Raw genomic sequence first — 12,943 nt, 5'->3', positions numbered from 1 at the left:
AGCTGACATATCTGACACTTCTGCTTTGTGATGCTAAGCTTTTTTACCTTTACTTTTATACCATGTCCTTCAAATTGTATATTTTTCTTATATGAAATTAAATTTTTCTGGATTGCATTTCAGAAGGGTGATACAAAACTTTTGTTGTTGTTGTTTTTTTTCCTGGTTCTGCTGCTGAACCAAAAAAATCAATGGTTGTTACAGCTGCCATGGTAAGAACCCTCTGCTCCTGTTGCCATGTGTGATGTTGGTAATCTAGGGAAACCTGAAACAAAAGCAGGAACTTAAAAGAGAAAGAAACTAAAAAAGGAGCTCACCAAACTGCCATAGAGATAAATATTGAAATTCCTGTTGATGGTAGTGATTCAGCAAAGAGATCTTTGGCCTAAATACCACAGGTGAGTTTACTATATAAGACATACACCTCAGAAAACCAAATTTTTGTTGGGGGAAATAAACTTCAGGGATAGATCTTTTAAAAATCATGCCCTGTTGATAGTAACATGAAGGGATGAAAACTGAAGATGTGATTAAACAGATTAAGTCCAAATTTTTTTGCTTCTATAAAAAGACAATAGAAAACAGCTTCAGTCAGCAAAGTTGTAAGAAGTACAGTTTTTCTTTTAAATTGAGAGTTAAATGCTGCATTCTTATAATAACAGGCACAATGTGGTGGATGCTTTTATTCCATAGTTTAAAGGCTGTTTAATAGTTTAGATAATAGAGGTTCCAGCATCACTGTGTTGCTCAACTTAGAGACCATCCCTAAAAGATTTTGCACACAAACAAGCTACTTAAATGGAAGTATTATTATTGCTAATATCCAATTCCTACAAAAGCCCAACAATGCTTTTTATGCAGGCAATTATTATTATAACTACAGGTTATCATAGACACAACTACTATTACCACTATTATTAATAGCTGCTTGCATTAAAAATGTTGTCGGTGTTTCAGGTGTTTCTTTTTTCCAAAGTTAAAACCAAAACATTTTATCCAAATGTTTTTATTTGAAAATATTGCAGAACTACTAGGAAGTGGTACACCTCTCAGCTCAGCCTTGCTCCTAGGGTGCTCCAGGGTCCAGGCAGGCGCTCAGAGCCTCACACTCCAGATCCTGCTTTCCTGACAGTGATGCACGGATGCAGAAATCAAGTCAGTGCTTTCTCTGCTTTTTTTGCCTATCCCTTTCCCAGCCAGCATGGGAGAAGGAGAAAAATGCCTTCTCCTCCTTGCAGGTTCCAGCAATGAAGGTGGGTCTGGCTCTAGAGTTCAGGTCTCCATCCAGCAAAGCTTTTAAGCATGCAATTAATCCGTTCCCATTTAGAAAAGTGCTGAGTCGGCTACATTTTGCCAAGCAGGACCTGGGAACACATGCCAGCTAAGGCACTTGGGTAAGTGCTTTGGTGAGCAAGGATGGGCAGCTGATAAGGCCCTATAGAAGGGCAGCAAGGAACAGGAGAGAGGGAGGGCAGTACAAGGAGGGCTGAGAGTCAGACCAGGAGTCGGAAAAGCCCACTTCTATTTCAGTGCCTTTGTTGGCTCTGGTGTCACCTTTGCCAAGTCACTTCACTGTGCCTTTAGAGTTAGTAACAGTGACCTCCTTGACAACATCATTCTGAGATTTACGCATGCAAAGAGCACATTGTGAAAGCCAAGTGTTAATGGTGACATCTTTGGTGAAATTATCTGACTCTGGTGGTAATTTCTACTGTCACTCTGGAAGTTGCTTGAAGTCCTTGATTCTGACCTTTGAGACACAGCTGGTATCTCACAGATGTCTTCCATAATTTTACACATTCCCACTCAGGATCTGCCCCATTGGCTCAGGGACGTGGAAGGACATATGAGTCAGGACAAAATGCTCAGCTCACAGGCTAAGACTAAACCTCCAAACACTGTGGGCAGATTTAAAGGCAGCCAAGAGAAAGTAGAACACATCCTCTCTGCTAGCATCAGGTGTGCATGTCACACTCATGTGATCCAACATCAAAGCCCACAGGGGAAACAGCAGCTTTCAGGCAAATTGTTTTCAAAAATGAAAACAACTGAGTGGATGGGAAGGAGGGTGAGGTTTCCATTGCTGGGAGAAAAAATGAACACAGTAAATAAAAGATCAGATCAGCTGAAGAGCACTGAACTCTTTCAAGGGGCCCTTGGCACTGCCTAGAGCTGAACTCCATCATGACAGAGGAGAGCAGGGCACAAATCCATAAGTCCATGTTGTCACAAATTAAGCTCCCAGAGTACTCCCCAATACCCAGGCAGCCTGTCACCACCACTGCTCCTACCTTTTGGTATGTGGGCTGTTAATTCACTTAGTCCTTTTGAAGTGCCTGATGAAAATGTCTCTGATGATCTCAATTTGGAAGCCCTTCTTCTACAAAGTGTTTCAGAGGAAAGCATTTAAGGAGATGTGCATATCCAAAAAGTGCTGAAGACTGTATAGTTCAAATGTATAAACTGATGTCAACTAAAATAAGCAGATAGTGCACTTTGATGTGCAGCAGAAACTTTCTGGATGTTACAAAAGTAGCCCATTGTGTTAATCTGACAGGTCTAGGCCCCACAGAGGTGTACAAAGCCTTAGCTCTAGCAGATGCCTTCTGATGGTGTCTTGCTGAGTCACTACATCACCAGCTCCTGACAGAAAGCCTCCACCTAAATATATACTATATGCTAATTGCTGTGATGTATAAAATAGGGCATGTAAGGACGATACAGGTTACAGGGGCTGGACTCTGATGTTTAATTATAAGCTACAGAATCTCAGCATCACAAAGATTGTTTCCATTAGTGACCTGACAGGGCATCTTATATCTTACCAGATGTCTCTGGCTTTAACTTGGTGAGTGCTTTCCTTTTCTCTCAATAATAGGAGAATTTCATCTTAAGAAACAAATTAAACAAATACTTTTTATACTAAATATGCTTAACCTAAAGCTTTCTCCCTATTAGTTCACAGATGCCTTGAGATTATAGAGGCTCAGCTAGCTTAGTAAAGATAAATAGCATGTGATCCGGGGAATACAGCCATTGCATTACTTTTTCTTCCTTTCCATTGCACTAGGCTTTTTGTAAATAATCTGCATGTTTAATCAATGGAGACTAATTAAGAAGACAGGGCATTCTTTGTTGTTGTATTAAAACCTGTTCATTGCCATAGGCAGGATATCATCAATATTTCTATGTAAAAATTACTACATGTGATATACATCATGAAGAATTTTACTGTAACCATTAAAAAAGCAAAAAGAATATTTTGTCACTGGAAACAAACAGCAAGATTTAGAACAATGTAGCCAAATGCATAATTCACCCATGTATATGATATTTTGGAAGAAAGGGATTATAACAAACTTGATTACTTATTTCTATAGCTCTAAATTCAGGGATCCCAAAAGACAGAATAATCTCTTTAAACTACCTCCAGAAAAAGGCTGCTCTACACACCAGAATAAAACCAGTCAAGTGCTAACATCAATTATCCCACTGTAAATATGCACTTTCTTCTGTGACTTTAATAGATTTTTTCCTGAATTCACAGTGATAACAAAACAGTTACCACTGCCCCAAAGAGCTGATTTATATGCCAAATAATATGGTGGAGTAAATGTCACTTAGGGCCAGATCTATTAGCTTTGCTCGTACAAGCGATTGCATTGATGTGAACAGGTTCAATCAAAGTAGGATTCACTCAGGCAATGTCTATGTTGGCAGTGGGAACAGCACTGAGGGGTGAAACAGCTTGTGCTGGGGGGGCTGGTGTCTGTGCCAGCATCATGGTGGAGAGATGTTATTCCAGCTGAGCTCCTCCTTAGCCCCACAGTTGCCCATTACCAGCTGGAACAAGCACAGTAAATGTGAAATTCTCCTCAGAAATGTTCTCCTGATTCCAACTGACGCATGGATGTGGGCACATCACCAGGTGGCCCCTGCCCTGCCAGTATCTCATGTGCATTGACACAGTTTACCAAATAAAAGAGGTTGGGGATCACTCTTTCCAGTTCACCACCAAGAGCTGGGTCATTCCCACATCTGGGCTTGTCCAGGAGGCAGTCCACCAACTAGATACACTTAACCTGCTTAGAAACCTGTATCATATGTGAATTTGGAGGAACAGACTGATGCAGAAAGCAAGGCTCAGTGAAAGCTATGTCCCTCAACAAAGATTTCAAGGACAAGAGTTTTACCTCTGATCAAAGGAAAACATTGTTTATTAACCAGTTAAGGGCCAGAAATTATCCTTACTCTGGCTACATGACACGTACCTATCAGAGGTAAAACAGTCCTTAACATAACCAAGAGGGCAGCAGGAGAGTTTCCTGCAGAGACGGGGTGTTGCCTGCAGCAATAAACCTGTGCAGATCCCCCAGAAGGCTAGAGCAGAGAGATTGGCTTCACTTACCTATGTTTTGCACCAAGTGATAATTAAGCCTTCTTCTCCACAAAGATGGCAAGCCTAAATCAAGGCCCATGGGACAGCCGATAAGCTCTTGAGCTCCCCTGGATCTTCTCCACAGCACCCCAGGGGTGGGACTGCACATCCCACGTCCCTTGGCAGCTGGGTGGCTGGCATGGCTGGCAGGGGAGGGCAGGCAGGGACATCCTTTGGCAATCCTGGGGAAAGCTCACATGTCTGGGGAATGAGCTTGAATAGGGTCTCAGATTTCCTGGGGTATTTCCCCAGTGTATCCAATTGGTGTAAAGCTGCTGAATCATAACAACTACTGCCTAATCTGCATGGAACTGCATCAGTTCCACTTAACTGGGATGTGCAGGAGGGAGGCAGGGAGGCAAGAACAGTTACAGTATACAAACAAATACAGTTTCTAAGAAAGACAAAAATCCAGCAAAATCTTCTGTAAAAAAACACACACACATACACAGACTTCTTTTTTTTTTTCTTACTGCCCACTGTTAATCTTCAGAAAATTAATATATTGATTATCTTCATCAGGGACATACCAATCATTTAATTGTTTCATTTAGATATTTCTAGCTACTGTGTTTAATTTCTCTGCTGTATTTTACAGTTCTTCTGAATTTTACCCAGCTAGAAAATAAAACTCTGGTGTTATTTTGGCTATTTATTATTTATATGTCAAACACACTTTCAAGTTCCTAAATTCTTTTCAATATACTTTTCAAGCAATTAGTGGAACCCTAAGTCTGTGTTCTTAGTTAAATGATTGCTTTAAGAGAGTCTCAAATTCTATCTATTTTAGCATCTCTTTTATGGCACTGCTGGAAGTTTAGGCCAATTGATTATTCTGCCACTCCTTTGGGAGACTCTTGTTTCTTCCATGTTTGTTAAGGATTTTTAGCTGTTCAGCAATGTGATATATAGATGCCCAAGTGCACATTTTCACTTGATACAAATCATTCAGCTTGAAGGTCACTTAGTATCTGTCCTCATCAGACAGAAAGGTTTTATACACTAACAGAAAGTACTGTAAATTTACAAAAATTTATAGGAGTAGGTGACTGAAGATACCATCTTTGGAGGTCTGAAGTATCTTTAGGTTCTCCTGTGCTCTCTCAGGGCATCATGGCTACAAGATCTCACAGGAGCAGGCTTCTGCAGGTGAATAATTAAAACCACAAAGCATACCCTTAAAATCTAAGCCATTAGGAGAGTAATGCCTGTAAGAATTTGTTAAGCTGAGTCTTTCAAATGGTACCTATAATTTTGGAAGTATAATCAAAAATTACGAGCAATGTATCAACAATATCTAGATGTATTATTTTTATTTTATTACTGTAATTTCTCACCTAGAAGAAAACCTTCTGTTAATCTGTTAATGATGTAGCTTTATCTTTTATCTAATTCATTGTTCTGATTCATGGTTGTTTGCTTTTTTTATTTTGCATCTTTATTGAAGTATTTTTTTATGTAGTCAGATTAACATAGTGTTTAAAATTGCCCGCTGATCAAACAATGTTTCTAGGAGGTTTGATCTTGGCATGACAGAAAAAAAATGCAGTAACACACAAAACTTCTTCATGTTTTTGTGTCTTTATTTATGTTCTGTCGCTATTTCTCCTCTGTTAATCCTATTTTTTTCACCTTACTCCTTAGTAACCCATTGAGTCACTCATCTGGCTTTCAGAAAATTCCTTGTCTGGATAAATGGAGACAGAAGCCTGAACCATTCACACTCTCCACATTACAGCCAATAATGAGATTGTTTACAACTTATACTACAATGTGCAAGATCTCATTTGATTATACCTTAACTGTTCTGTTTTTCCCTCCCTACCTCACAGATGATGGAAATGCTTAAAACAAGTTAAGGTAGTATGACACAGACTAATGTAAGTGTGAGCATGGCATCCAGGGGACAAGCTGTGAAATGTTTGCCCGCTTCTGCCAAAATACGTTGCATGGCTTTCTGCTGTTGTCTCGTGTTTCTGATGTTAGGCAGCATGTTGAGCAACATGTAAGCATTTCATTTGATATTTATATTCCCAGCTTTGGTTTTGTATAGTCTTAATAACCCACCTTTTTCAGTAGCTTATGGCAGCTGCTAGTGGCAAATCTGCAAGCTGTGTATGGTATTCTTAAGTAACGCTCCAAAGTCCCCACCCATTGGTTATGTCTGTTCTGTAACCTGCTGTAGAAATGTTGAAGTGTGCAATTCACAGGAGTCAGAGACAATAGCAACACTTCTTCTGTGCTTGCCGATGGAAAGCAGCAGCTCCCTGTTTGCCTTTTCTAGAAGTCAAGCCAGGTACTGGCGCAGCTGCTGCTGCATGCGGCCCCGCTGCCCGTATCCTTGCTGTTGCTACGTGAATGTGTCATGACGACTCTTCTGTTGTCAAACATCTCACTTTGTATGACAGATGCCACACTGGAATTAAAAATGTTATGTTTTCATGGTACTCTGTTGTTGAGAAAAGACTACTATGGGCAAACATGATGTTGTTCTGTGTTTAGAAACTTCTTTTAATCTTAGTGTATGTGATGCTTATGGAGGTGATACCAATCACAGTATCCTGAAACATACTTACCCACACAGGTCTTCTGGTACTGCCTGGTATTGAGAGGGAGAATTCAGTTATTCTATGCCTGAGCTTCTGTTTGCCTGGGCTTGCCACTCATATTTTAGGCATTCTCTGTTTTTTTTGTCATGAGGATGATCAAATATCAACCGGGTTGTCCAGTGAGGTAATGTCATCTCCATTCTGGGAGGTACTCAGAACTTGACTGGACGTGACTCTGAGCAACTTGCTCTGTTTTAACCTGCTTTGACCAGAGGATTGGACTACATGACCTCCAGAAGTCTCTTCCTATTTACAGCTGACAATGATTTTGTAATCTCATGACTGTGTGGGTGGTGAGCTGAGTGAAGCCACCAAAATAATTGTTGCTATGCCATAAGCTATCATTTGAAACCACATCACCAGCGGTCAGTGCACTCGTCACTGTTCCATTTCTCTGGATAATAAAATGGAGATTATCAAATGCTGGATCCTACTCTTAGTATATCCAGCTCAGCCAGTTGCAACAGAGCTACACATGTAGGTATTTGTTGTATTTTCTTATCATGCAACAAAAACACCACTTCACTCCATTGCACCCAATACATGTGGAGTTACAGCCTGGGTTGTGTGAGAACAGGATGATTTATCAGAAATGTATCTACTTTTAACTATTGGAGCTGTGCCAGATGACACTGACAGCTGTCTACATGATGTTTTTATAGTTCTTCTGAAGTTTCCTGTGTAAGATCCCTACTTTTGTTCCTAAGACATTAATGGTTAGACTGTCAGAGCTGAGAAAACCCACCTCGTGAACAAGGTCACCTTCGCTGTTCTCAGTAACAAAGGAAAACACCAGGCTAACAAAGCTAAGGAAGTCCTAATTAACAGCAATGGTGAACTCAAAGCTAGGGAAAAATAGGGCTGGCAAAATAATTCTCTACAGAGGTAAGACTATTTTTTAAACCGTTGCAAAAGAAGCCTGGAAGCTGTATTTTCAAATACAGTTAGTGCTGGGAATGGGTTGCAGAAAAGAAAAGGAATCAATAACAGGTTTGTGATTTCTCCGCCTCCTTCTCCTTAGTGAGTTCCCACCAGCAGTCAGAGCCTCTGAGACTCAACTAATGCCACAAGGCAGGAGTGCTGTAGACAGAAACCCTGGAATCTTATCTTCTCCAGATCTCTGTTGCCACCAGCCAAAAAATCACCATGCTCCTTCTTCAGCTTGGCCCCTTTGCTCCCCAAGAAATGGGCCTCCTCGGGGAGCTGGAGCCACAACACACACGCAGAGCTGGGCCACCCCACAGCCTCCTACCTCCTCCCCTTACTGGCAGGAGATCCACCTTCCCCCATCCTGCACAGCAAAACAAAACAACGGTCAACAGCAACCCACAGGTGTCATGTGTGGTAAATGGTTGCCCACAGACCATTTTGATAGGAGCCAACTCATAGATCTGTCTCTAGTATGACTTAAGGAGCCTGAATTTGCCTCTGAGCCTTGCTGCACTGTGTCACTGTGACAAGAAATACTCTATCCTCCCAAATCACCCAGTTAAGCATTTTTGCTCCCATTTTCTTAGTCTAAACTACTCCTAGTTCAAAGTCCAGATTCCCTGAATTGAGCTAAGTCCCTTGGCTGTCACCTCCCTCCTCTCAGCTCTCTGACCCCCATTACAGGATTGCTGCAGCCAGCCCTCTCAGACAGCAGTATCTGCAGGGACCTGCTGAGCTGGGCAGGGTTTCAGGCTATTCCATTGTATAATCTGGCTGTTTCATGCTGATCTCCTTGCTCAGCCACCTCTGGTTCCTGTGACAGCACAGAGCCACTGGAAGAAGCCAGGTTTCCCCATTGATTTCCTTTGCATGGCAGGGATGTCTACAACTCAGTTATCTTATTTTACAAGTGTAAGGGAGCAGTCCATAAATGAGAGGTTTTTGTTTTCAGTGCCTGAATGTGGATAATAGCACTTCCAACCATGTTTTAAATTCCAGAAAGAAATATTCAAATTAGATAAAATGAACAAAATTCCCACAGCCTTTTCAGCAGTGGGGAGAGTGAAGCAAAGGAGACAGTTCCCTAAAGAATATGGTGAGCTTCCCATGCTGGAAAGCCTTCGGGACAAATTATTCAAATACATCAGAAGTTACATTGGTGCAATCAGCCTGCCTTGGGACAAGGAGTGTTCTGCATGACCTCTGAAATCCTCTCCTGCTGTGTTTTTGCATGATTCTGTTATTTTAAGGGATGTTAACAGTCTCAGCCGCAACATTTAATCACTGTCCTAAATTGCACATATGTATAAGTGGCTGACACCAGGACATAAATTTGCTAGCAAGAGAGGACAGAGCTGAAGAACTGCTGCAGACTGTTGAATGTCATCATCTCCCTCTTGCACACACACACAAGGGTATTAGTCCACTGCACACTGCTCCTGCCTGTTAGTGTAAGAAAAGGCTGATATCACATACTTAGCCAACTCCAGCAGTGTCCACAGAGCCAGCCACTGTGTCCCAATGGATCGTGCTTTCAGGTGTTCCTCTACAAACCCTATTGTCTTGCCTGGCTTCCTCTTTGAGCCCCACAGCATCCATCCTTCACCAAATCCTGCAACTGTTACTTTCTCCAGTTACATCAATCTACAGGTGGGTTTTATCCTTCACAAGAAGGTTAAATCCTCGGAAAAATTATTCACAGACTCATCAGTAGAACAAGAGGGAATGGTTTCAAGCTGCAATAGGGTAGGTTTAGATTGGGCATTAGGAAAAAAAATTTCACGGGAAGAATGGTTAGACACTGGAATAGGCTGCCCAGGGAGGTGGTTGAGTCACCATTCCTGGATGTGTTTAAAGGTCATTTGGATGTGGTGTTGGTGGATGTGGTTTAGGGAAGAACTTTGCAGAGTAGGGATGATGGTTGAACTCGGTGATCCCAAGGGTCTTTTCCAACCTGAATAGTTCTATGATTCTATGATTCTATGATCATTGATCAAAATTGTCTCCCACAATTTAATTCAACCTTCAGCTACACACATCTCAGACCACATCAGATTAGGACACTGGTTTCCAGTGGCATCTCTCCCAAGTGGCTTCTCTCTGCAGTTTTTCAGTAAAAGAAACACATGCCTTGGGATCTACCACAACACTCTCTGCACTTCCCATGCCAGGACACAGCTCCTCACAATGACCCTGAGTTGCCATGAATCTGTCAACACTGCTGCTGCCTGCTTCTTCATCTGCCCAACAACAGCACTAAGCAATAGCTAATGCTCTCTGTAATGGTCTCTGTCCGGCTCCTTGACCTACTGCCCAGTTTCTTCTGCTCCCTGCATTCAGATATTCTCTGCACCACAGAGCTGGGCATGTCCTGAACAGGACATTTCTTGTCTCATGCCCTGATTCCTGGGAGTCCTTTGCTGCTATCTACTTAATGCTGGCCTCTGTCATCTCCACTAGGTCTTCTATCCTGACATTTCCACTTAACCCATCCTGTCATGCTCGCCCAAGCTGCTGTTTCAGTGCCACCACTGGGGCTCTGGGATCCATCCATAACAAAAAGGGTGACACACCACATCCTCCTCTGCTCCCACCTGCCATTTTCAGCTGTATGCTGATCCGCTCCAGCATTGCCAGCTTTCAGTTCAATGTCTTATTATTGAGGAACTGAACAAGAGTACATGTATTCATCACCAGAACAGGGCACAGGCACAGCTCTTGTTTCCCTGATGCTCATATTGCTTGTAACCCAAAAGAATGGTGCTTTTAAACTTTAAACAAAAAAACACTCTATTAATTCCTTTTTGAAAGTGTGGTTATCGCTCAAGCAAGCAGTGCAGTTCCAGGCAGTGCCCACAGCCCACCCAGCATATTACTATGGCTTTAAGGGCTGTGAAGGAACTTTACACAAATGGAGACACAATAGAGATGCTGGACCCAGCCCAGGAAAGCACATTGTTTCCTGGAAGTGCATAAAGAGCCCTAGCAAATTCAGCAGGATGATCCACGGACTGAGATGTGTGCTTCCATCTAAGCGGTTCACAGGGGGCTGCACCAGGTTAAATATCAGGATGCTGGATAACTTTTCAGACAGCCTTGCCACCCCCCTGCATCCCTTATCTCTCTCCTTCATACTGCCAAAGTCTGTGTTATGCTTTTCTTCCCTTGCCTGTTTTGATGCAGCTTTTGCCCACACTCTTCGTAAATCCTCCTCCTTAGCAATGTCAGCTTCTGGAAACATCCTTCATTCCCCTGGAATCTTCATTTTTATCTGTTTTGTTTTTAAAAATACTTCCTCCCTTTTCTGTAGAAAAGTCTCCACTCTCCAGGACAGTAATGCCAGACCATTTCATTAAATTATACAGCTGTAGCTAAAACTGACCCCTTTACCTTACTTCCCATGCCTACCCTGTTTGATCGTAGCTGGGAAACCTATTAGCTTCTGCATCCAGGCAGCACACACCCTCAGAACTATTTTCAACATTATCACTCTCTTCCCTCTTCTCTCCAGACTGACACTGTCATTTAATCCTTCTGACATTCCCTCAAGAGCATCCTACAAAATTATCCATTATTATTTGCTCCCACAGTAAGGCTCTGATAGTTTCATCCTGAGCCTCTGTGACCTTTTCTGTTCTGGCCCTCCTCATGCTCACCTTGCCTGCCCTCAAAATGTCACAGCTAAAATAAATTCCTTGCTTCAGTTCCCTAGCAAACCACACTAAATCCCTTCACTGCTTCACCTTCATTCTCCTTGCCAAGTTCATGGTCCAACCTTTCAAAAGATTCCGTAAAACTACTCCTATGGCTTTTCCCTCTTATCTCCTTTTCTGCAGACTACAAATTTCCATTTCTTCTTCATAGTGCCTCCTTCTCCCATCTCAGGTCTCCTGCAACACAAAACCTCCTCCCACAGGGCCACCAAAGAGACTTTCAATCTATACCAATCTTCACGTTTTCCATAGGTTTGAGTCATTTTCAGGAAATCAGACTTATGTGTGCTATATCTAAGCCATCCTTTGGTGTCCCACCTACTCCTGCCTCTGCTGTTGAGATATTGCCTCCAATGAGATACGTGCATTAACCCTCTTGCTCTGTAATCCTCCACAAAGTTTGTGGTGGGAATTGGAGGAAATATCAGTGCTGTGCTCCTGCCCAAGTTGGCCTTGCTTGAGTTTACCTCAAAGCAAACCAGATTCAGTCTTCATCTACTTTTTTTTTTTTTTTTTTTTTTAGCAGGTGATGTACAGCTCTTTCTGAGTTGAAAGGATCCTTTTTGGGGTGGGAGCTGCTGCATGTTTTCAGCCTCCATTCTAAGTTAGTAGGAATGGAGAGTATGATAAATGCCTGTAAAAGACCTGGAATTGCCTTAAAATTATATTGAGGAAAAGATCCATCTGGAAAGTGAAAATGAATGAGATGTGGGTGGGGAAAGTATCTCAGAATGTCTCTGTCTTCTCTGGGTATATTCAAGACCCACCTGGATGCAGTGCTGAACAATGTGCTCTGTGCAATCCTGCTTTAGGAGGACAGTTGGACTAGATGATCTCTAGAGGTCCCTTCCAACTCTGACAATTCTGTGATTCTGTGGTGTCTATAATTTTATTTTTTCCCAGGAGAAAAAATATAGGAAAGTGACAGTGTGACCACAAGATACTGTCTGAGCAGACTCTGCTGAGCAGAGTTTAGCTTACTAGCCTCCAAGGAGAGGACACTCATTCACTCCTACCTTGCATATGGTGTTGGAACTGGATACGAGGCTTAAAAATATCTATCATAATCCACACAGTTTCCCTGAGCAGCTTTTTTCAGCTCTGTGATTTACAAAAAATTATTTGCCCGACAGCAGCCACCTCTGAAGTAGTTTGCAATTAATACATGCATTTTCAGATTCCTAAAGACAATGTTCATAACAGATTAGAAAGATCAGAGATGCCATGAAGATTTCTAAGTAACAAGAATTAGT

The 12,943-nt window shown here is 42.0% G+C and overlaps 1 protein-coding gene across 2 annotated transcripts in view; it reads left to right on the top strand.

Annotated features, from left to right (window-relative positions):
- Positions 1-12,943, top strand: part of LHFPL3 (LHFPL tetraspan subfamily member 3) — a 238,160-nt gene that overhangs the window by 204,046 nt on the left and 21,171 nt on the right. Inside the window, exon 3 of one of the 2 annotated variants that reach the window (XM_051607895.1) lies at positions 6,271-6,318. In XM_051607895.1, coding sequence (XP_051463855.1) covers positions 6,271-6,287 — 17 coding nt within the window. In that variant the 3' untranslated portion in view covers positions 6,288-6,318. The remainder of the gene's footprint in view (positions 1-6,270; positions 6,319-12,943) is intronic. The other variant, XM_051607896.1, reaches the window with a different exon arrangement.

This window comes from Apus apus, chromosome 1, assembly GCF_020740795.1.
Source record: "Apus apus isolate bApuApu2 chromosome 1, bApuApu2.pri.cur, whole genome shotgun sequence".
Lineage (NCBI taxonomy): Eukaryota > Metazoa > Chordata > Aves > Apodiformes > Apodidae > Apus > Apus apus.
This window is presented reverse-complemented; position numbering and strand designations above follow the sequence as displayed.